Genomic DNA, 8,579 nt, shown 5'->3' with positions numbered 1-8,579 from the left:
TCGACGGTCCAGACGAGACTGCCGCCAATCGGCGAGACGAGTGACGTGATTAGCGAGTTAACTTTGGTGCACGGCGCTAAATGCGATAAATTTTATCCCCTGACAGCGAACTAAGGCAAAAGCGTGTTTTGCTGGATGTTATTGAAGAGAATTAGTTTTAATTCGGTAAATAAGTGCCTTTTAATCAAGAGTAGTGAGTGCCCCTTCCTACACTGTTAAAAATTTTCGCCATCAGTTCTGGTTACAAAATATTCAGGGATCTTCGTGAATTGACGCATATCTTCGTAACTTTACGGATGCTGCGTGTACTTAATTTGAATACGAGCTGACAAGAATAATTTTGAGCGTAAACTTAATTTTTTTTAAAAAAATATGATAAATATAAATGCAACAAAACACAAAGGTTTATCTTGTATGCGACGAAACACAGAAGCCATACTTAATGCAGCGTAGTTCTTGCAAAGATCCAGTTAACTGGAACCACTAAAGAGCTTTTCATTTATCGTAGAAACCCCCGTAAACACACTGCAATAGTTGTTTAAGTCTCGGGTCTAACACGGCATGTTGATTTTTGATGTGTAAACATCTTAGCGCTCGGAATGCGGCATTTTGCAGGAGTAATTTCGTGAAAATAGAACGGAAGTCAATGAACGGAAATGTGAGACAAAGATGGTGGACCAACGAGTGGAAACATGAACCCGTATATAGTCTATTTCATAAAAAAATTAGGGTACATACAAAACGTATTGGTGTGTCAAATTAAACTTTACGGTAGTGAAACTACCCTGGAATATATATGGTAAAGTAAAATAGTCATGGTAAAAAGTAATCCAAAGTTTTAAAATACGTTAGAAAATTTCATTACATTATTGATGGTACATGGTATTCTCCCTCAGCTCTAATTGAACCGATAACTTAGTGGCAGAACTCACGCTTGGTAAACTGAAGGGACGGGGTTCCAAACTCGTCAATGGGAATGTTTTCTAGTAACATCATAATAAATTAATGTTAATTCAGCTAGGTAAGTTTAAGGTTTGTATGTAGGAACTATTTAAAACTGATTTCAGTTGTTTAAGCAAAAACTAATTTACAAACTTATACTTCACGTGTTTATATGTGTTTTAAAATATTCCAGGATAACATTTTAGTAATGTCATAGAAGTATAACTGCTAACGTGTGCGTAAACAGAGTATTAACTGTTTAGTGAATTTTAACAGGACGGGTAATATCTACTGCAACTTTAAGTTTGAAAAATACTTGAAAAATAGCTCCAAGTTCGTAATGCTTTAGAGAACAAAAAAAAAAAAAAAATAAAAAAAAAGTTAAATTTTTCTGATGACATTTTCGTCCCAACACAATTTTCCTGGCTAATAAATTATAGGTATTTTTAAAGTTGCTTATATATTCTTTTGACTTTTAGAGTTCAGATACAAAATGTGTTCCAGGATAGTTTACTTTGGTGCACTAATGCGCTTAGTACATCCCACGATATTCGCTAAACATGCACGGATGCATGTTGCCACTCGTGGGCCCACCACATTGACGACTTCGGCAGTTTCTGCATGCATGCACATTGGAGTTTCAACCTGTCAAATTTCCGTCGCATAATGCGTGCATATTTCATTGCATTTCTGGTGCATACTAAAATCTCACCCTGAAGGCGCCGAGTTCCATTGACACCCCTAATGTTATACAGCACTGCCTTTCCAGCCGAAGGGATGCTGAATTCAAATAAACAAAAATAACAAGATGTTAAAGCAGACTTACATTTTGACTGCTTGTTAATCTTAGACAAAATATATTATCAAAGCACGTGTTTGAGGCAATGAGAATGCGGTTTCTGTAACATTGAACATCAACTGTTGATTTTAACGTAACCACATTAACCCATAAACAATGCCGTAATTAGAAGAAGCAAATGCATTTTGAAGAATAGTTTCGCAAGAAAATCTTTTACAAAATATAGATGTTTCTTGTTACCAGCCACTATTTGAATGGATTGGGTTGTCATTTAGACACGCAGTGTTTATTTCGCGAATTAATTAGATAGCAAACAAACTTTAAGCTCTTATAAATTTGCTTCACGTTGATGACTGAACTACAGTGCTCCTGACATGTCCTTGAAGACCCTGGGTCAGTATTAAACAAGAAGAAGTGGTGAACAATAACGTGTAATTGTTCAAAAGATATAACCATTTATCGACCAAAAATAATGTTACGAGTTGGGATAAATCGGGTTCGTAAGTATAGCCCAATTAATGTTGTCCAGTTTTATTTGCTACTAATATTTACATTACTAATTAAATCACCACAATTAATGTCAGTTCACAAATCGCCAAAAATCTTTAGCCTAAGGCCCATAGTTCATACTCAGTCGCACCTTTGAATATATATACTGTATAGAAGTCGCGAGTGGATAGGATTTACTCTACGTTTTTCAGAAGCGTATGATGAGCAGCTTGGTAACTTCACCGCTGCAGTGCGCTGCCGTAACGCTCTGTATCGTCTTAGTTGTTATTTACACGTTAGAGCGCAGCGCTGTCGCCCGCTGTCATTCCCCGCACCCCCCATCTATCATTCACTGCAGCTCAAGGTCGTTCAACGGGAGGGGGAAGGGGTGTTTGAAGAGTTCGACACTTGTCCGCTAGGGACCACCACAAGTCGATGCCCTAGAGATGGTGGCGATTGCGGCGGTGAATTAACCAACTACCTCAAAACCGTATTAGAAATTTTAACCTGGGCTGGCGACTTCTATACAGTATATATATTCAAAGGTCGCACTCTCACGGTCCCGTCATTCTGTGTCGCCGCTCGCTGAACTCTCACTTCACTCTCTCTCTCGCCTGTTGGAACTCCTGCGAAGACCGGCGTCACCGCTTTTATACCCGCTGACCGTCTTTCTGGACCCGGCCGGAGTAGTTGTGACGTGTCGCGTCATCCCGGTCATCTAGGTCTTAAAATAACATTCTGAAACTTAAATTACACTTAGATGTACAGCCTGATAATCAACATAAAAAAAAAAATAATTGACGCAATGAAATTTTGGGTGAATTTCACGTACATAATTGTTTACAAGGATAACACGCAAACGAGGGTAGTCCCTGCAAGATTTTTTTCTTAACAAAGGCAGGACTTAAATAAGACTATATTAAGGATAACCAGAAAACACAAGGGGCATGGCTATCAAATATTTTTTTTTACGGCACGGCCAGCGATCCAAGCTCCACTCCATTACGAATTTATTTCGCGGACGTGATGCGTGTTTCACCAAGGACTTCTCGAGAATAAAACCCTAAACTTCCTTTTATGTTGCCTAGCTGACACCCCTTTGGTGCATTATTCCTACTGCCAACTTTCAGCGCATCATGAAAAGCCACGGTAGAGAAACGGAATGAACCAGATGCTCGGATGATGCTCCCTCAGGTCTTGCCCGAAACGAAGCACGTGATACCTCTTGTTCTCGATGCATTTTTCATGACCCTGCTCGTAAATTTTGGGAGATTCGGGGTGTTTTACAAGGAGCTTCACCAACCTCGCTCGTTTGATCTCGAATGTTGGCTCGTAAAAACGCGGCTGAGAAGGTTAGATGATGCCTATAGCCAGTTCAAGCGCCAGTAAAAAATAGGAGTACTCGGGGCCCACCTCGAATCCCACTTTTATTTAACTTTTATTTTGGTGGATGTATTTATGTTTTCTTAAATACGTCCACAAATATGTTCAAATTTTCTTCCTTCAAACATTGTATGAAGGTATTCCAAAAAATGAGAGCGAGTCTTTTAGTACTCGTAGGAGATGTGTAGCATCTAACCTCGTTAACAAGAAAACTCGTTTGTTCTCATTTTGCAAATACACTTTTAATACGAAAACAATAGCGAAATTTTACGTAGAATTCTTTAAATTAATGCCAAGCGTGATATATAGAGTAGAGTGGGGTAAAAGTGCGCGGCGGGTAAAAGTACGCAGTGCTGGTATATTTGTTCCCACTAATATTATGTTGGAAAACCTTAGTTGGTGTTAAAGGTGTCATGGTGGAGCATCGTTACACGAAAGAACAGCTGGCTTGTACGAACGGCATCAAAACCATTAGGTAAATATTGTATTTCATGATATTGATGTAATATTTAGATTTCTCGGAACTAGTTTATCAAGAAAGGAGTTAGTGTACGAAAATAATACGCTAGGCTGTTTGATAAAGTGGTTTTTCCCGAGTGTCGTAAAGTATCAGATAGTTCGCATTGCATACCACATATAGCAGCACTTCCTGGAAATGGAAGAGAATTATTGCGGGGGCAAAAGTACGCAAGTATAAGAGGGGTAAAAGTTCGCAATGCGAACTTTTACCCCGCATACACATCTGTATTTTACAGTCCTCGAAAATATTGTGGGTAATGATTGTAATACCAATTAAATTTATAGTTATGTTAAAACATTATTTACATACATATATTTATTCTTTTAAACTTCATATATAGTAATGAGGTCATTTTTGACGTGTCAACATCTAAAGCCGCGTACACACTTGCGCGCCGCGGCTGCAATGCAACACGAAACGCGCGCCACCCGCGCGGCGCGGAGCGACACAGCGCGCCGCGAGCGCGCGCCGCGCACCCGGCGAACCACCTGAGACTGACGAACACCGCAGTTCAGCCGGTCATGTACGACGAGGAAGACGAAATTCTTCTCGTTAGCAGTGCTGTGGTTGTAATAGCTGCTTACCATTGTATGCAACGAAAACATAAGCGTCGATCTCGACGATGGTGGTGCTCAAATCTTTTTAAAGATCGTGTATCTAACCAGATGTTAGGAGTCCTGAAAGCTCAGGAAATAAGTGGCCAATACAAAAATTTCACACGAATGAGCCCGACTACTTTTGAAGATTTATTGATTAAAATTGGACCAAAAATCTGTAAGAAGGAAACACACTTGCGAGAACCGATCACTATTCAAGATCGGTAAGTAGCCTATGAATTGTTTACAATTTGTACTAATGCCTGACAGCAATTTCCCTGTCAGCATTATTAAAAGTGTTAATGTTCAATATGTTTAAGTACACAGGTTTTCAATTTTAATGTTCCAGGTTAGCCGTGACATTGCGGTTTCTAGCGACAGGAGACTCGTACTCAAGTCTGCAATATCTGTTCAGAATTTCAAAGCAGGCTATAGGAGGAATAGTAACAGAAGTCTGCTCAGCGTTAATTGAAGTGTTGAAAGAAAATATCAAGGTAAGTTGAACGTTAGAACAAATAAACGTTCTTATTGCTTAAGTTTTTATTTATAAAACGATATTTTCAAAAATACAGTACTCAAATGATGTAAGAAAGAAAAATTAAATAAATGAACTCATTAAATTCAAATTAAATCAGAGTAGTTCACATAAACAAATAAATAAATTAACACAAAAATTGTGATGCAATTTACACACAGTCATTAAAATCATCAGAACACTGAGATGAATGCGATAAAGGACTTTGCATTGACGCCAGCGGTGAAATGGTGTGACTTGAATTTGTTTGTATACTTGTAGCCGAGGCACTAGGTAGCATAGTAACTTGTGCATGTGGAGTCATTTGTGTCGGGGACCGACCAGCTGGAGAAGACTGCGACAGATTTGGCTCAAAGGGTTGTTGTTGTTGTTGTTGTTGTTGTTGTTGAGCAGGAAGATAAACTGATGAAGTTGATGAGTGGGAAGCTGGCTGTTGCATATACATGCGAGTAGAATAGTTTTCAGGTGCATTGGAATGAAATAGTTGACCTTGACCATAGTTGTATGTAGGTATTTCAAACAAACCTCGATCTGCTTTCATCAAAATGTCATAAACAGCGTGCTGAACCCCCAATCTTGTAGCTGAAGAAAATGTCGCCATTTTGGAAGATAAATATGCGCAAAATGTTTTAATCTCGCTCTGTTCAGGAGACATGTTGAATTTTCCAGCAGTAGCTTGTAGAATGCTAACAGCATCCGCTAGCAGTGCAGTTCCATCACCCTGTTGCCTTCCTTTTGCTCGCTTAGGTGCACTTGGAGAAAGAAATTCTTGGTCTTCATTTTGCACATTCAGTTCTTGATGGACGTGGTTTCCTTCAATGATCACCGGCTCCTTAAACATAATAATTAATAAACATAAATATACTTGCGATAAAAGTATTTATTACATAATCCCTCTACATTAAAAATTCTTAGCTTTGTCAGTACAGAAAGTTTCAATATTTGAAAACAAAGGGCAATACTTGTGAGGGAATGTAAATTTTCATCGAAAACAAATGTGGATATTTTCATATTAAATACTTTCTCTTAACAGTGCACAAAAATACGATTTAAATAGTTCCCAAAAGAATCTGTTTTCCTAGGTAAATTTCAAATGAAAATGAAGTAACCTGATTTTCATGTGAGAGGTCATACAGAAATATTATGTCTGTGACCACTATTGTCTTATCATGTATGTATCTATCCTTTCAGCTCCCCAAAAATCCCGCGGAGTGGATGGAAGTTGTGAAGGTGTTTGAAGATCTTTGGAATCTGCCTCATTGTGTGGGAGCTATCGACGGCAAGCATGTCATTATACAGTCTCCAATGAACTCTGGCAGCGAGTTTTACAACTACAAATCACAATTTAGTATTGTATTGTTTGCTTTGGTAGATGGAAATTACAACTTTTTATTTGCTGATGTGGGATGCCAAGGAAGAATTTCGGATGGGGGAGTTTTTAACAACAGTAAACTGTATGACATGATGACGAAGAGAACTTTGGGGTTGCCATCTCCAACAGAACTTCCTGGACGACAGATGAAAGTGCCGTATTTTTTTGCAGCTGATAATGCTTTCGCCCTTGGAGAAAATATATTGAAACCTTACTCTGGAGATTTAGAGAAGGGTTCTTGTAAAAGAATATTTAATTATCGGCTAAGCAGAGCCCGTAGAGTGGTAGAGAATGCCTTCGGAATAGCAAGTTCAGTATTCAGGGTTTTAAGAAAACCAATCCTCCTGGAACCTGAGAAAGTTCAATTAATCGTTACTGCGATTATACATCTGCACAATCATTTAAGACGGCATTCAACAAACCTATACACACCGCAAGAATTAATGGACTACGAGGAAGGTGGTGTCTTGACGGAAGGTTCCTGGAGAAAGGATGAAAATATGACATCCCTGGTTCCATTAAGAAGTATTCCTAGAAGATCCTCTGCCCATTTTCAAAAAATAAGGGATGAACTAGCAGACTACTGCGTTAAAGAAGGTGCGATATCGTGGCAGAAGTCATATGCTTGAAACTAACGTGTGTGCCTAATTCGAGAGGTTTACAATGGTGTTGGCAGACACATAAGTGTATTTGATGGTATTATATCCACTTTTTTACTATCTTCCATTTTAAGGCTAAATAATTTAAAACATAAGGCCAAGATACATCTCTCGCCATTTAATCATACTTATAAAAACTATCAACATGTACTGTTAAAATGTTGAGCTTACCGTGTTCATTGTTGGCCGTGGCTTATCTCTGCCTTCCAGAAATTTTAACGACTCGTAGGTGAACCATCGGCTGGTATACACTTCGGAAGTACCTGCAAAAACATGCGCCAGGATTACATAATTTTTTGTTAAAAATATGTCAATAATTATTTTATATTCAGGTGTGTCAATTAATTAAAAAGTATTAAAAATTAGGATATAATTTGTCATGTTATATAAACACATTGATTGTTCTATGTTCAGCAGTTTCATTCAATTAAAGGTAGTGTAAACTATTAAACATATACAATATGCAATACATTTAATGTACATTTAATGTACTGATAACAACAATTTCTATTATATATAAGAGCTACGTATTAACTACTAAATGTGGTATTCAACGACGGTACAGCAAAATACTGTGAAACCTAAAATTAACATTAATTTACTTGCAATGAGAAGTATAATAAAATCTTACCTTTACCAGTCCCTATTGTGTTTTTTTCTTTTGACTTCTCCCTTCTGTACGACGACAGCAAACTAATCATTTTTTTCCTGCATTCATCTTCTAACTGCCCGACTGTAACAGCTATGTCTCTCCACGCATCCATTTTTTTAGCTTTTTTGTAGTAGTCTCTATTACTTGGGTCCCAAAGCACAGGATGTGTTCTATACACTTCAATCAAGCCCAACATATCTTCTTCGCTCCACTCCATGTTCGCTGCGTGTGCGCTGCGAGCTGCAAACACGTCCACACTGGCGCGCCGAATCCCTTTGTGTTCGTCGAAAAAACCGACAGCTGGCGGTTCGCGGCGCGCGGTTCGTGGCGTGCGCGGCGCACGCTCGGCGCGTGTTCGAGGGCCCGTACACACCTGGCGAATCCTGTTCGTGGCGTGTTGCATTGCAGCCGCGGCGCGCAAGTGTGTACGCGGCTTAATAAATCGATGAACGCCGGCTGCACGCACGAAAATGTGTCCTGTTATGCACATTGGCCCCTTACGCTGTGTCCCGTTACGCTCATTGTACGCTTGCGCCGCATCTATCTCTCTTTCACTCGATTGGCCTGTGCGTCCGATTTCATTTCTAAACATTGACTAAAGTTTTAATTGTTAACATTGAAACTTTATTATT

General features: G+C 38.9%; 1 protein-coding gene across 1 annotated transcript; it reads left to right on the top strand.

Moving 5' to 3' along the window:
• Positions 1 to 4,579: 4,579 nt before the first annotated feature.
• On the top strand, positions 4,580 to 8,320 carry LOC134537813 (uncharacterized). The gene is made up of 3 exons (XM_063378652.1): positions 4,580 to 4,953; positions 5,079 to 5,223; positions 6,456 to 8,320. The coding sequence occupies exons 1-3, from the start codon at positions 4,655 to 4,657 to the stop codon at positions 7,263 to 7,265; spliced, it is 1,254 nt and encodes a 417-aa protein (XP_063234722.1). The 5' UTR covers positions 4,580 to 4,654; the 3' UTR covers positions 7,266 to 8,320.
• Positions 8,321 to 8,579: the final 259 nt, after the last annotated feature.

The sequence above is a fragment of the Bacillus rossius genome, chromosome 12, assembly GCF_032445375.1.
Source record: "Bacillus rossius redtenbacheri isolate Brsri chromosome 12, Brsri_v3, whole genome shotgun sequence".
In the NCBI taxonomy this organism is placed as follows: domain Eukaryota; kingdom Metazoa; phylum Arthropoda; class Insecta; order Phasmatodea; family Bacillidae; genus Bacillus; species Bacillus rossius.
The sequence above is the reverse complement of the archived record's forward strand: the minus strand, read 5'-3'. Positions and strand labels throughout refer to the sequence as shown.

Bases quoted from the DNA above. Each gene is read 5' to 3' on its own strand.
- LOC134537813 (XM_063378652.1), top strand. From the start codon at position 4,655: ATGTACGACGAGGAAGACGAAATTCTTCTCGTTAGCAGTGCTGTGGTT. The intron at 4,954-5,078 runs GTAAGTAGCCTA...TTAATGTTCCAG, and splicing joins CCGATCACTATTCAAGATCG to GTTAGCCGTGACATTGCGGT. The intron at 5,224-6,455 runs GTAAGTTGAACG...CTATCCTTTCAG, and splicing joins TGTTGAAAGAAAATATCAAG to CTCCCCAAAAATCCCGCGGA.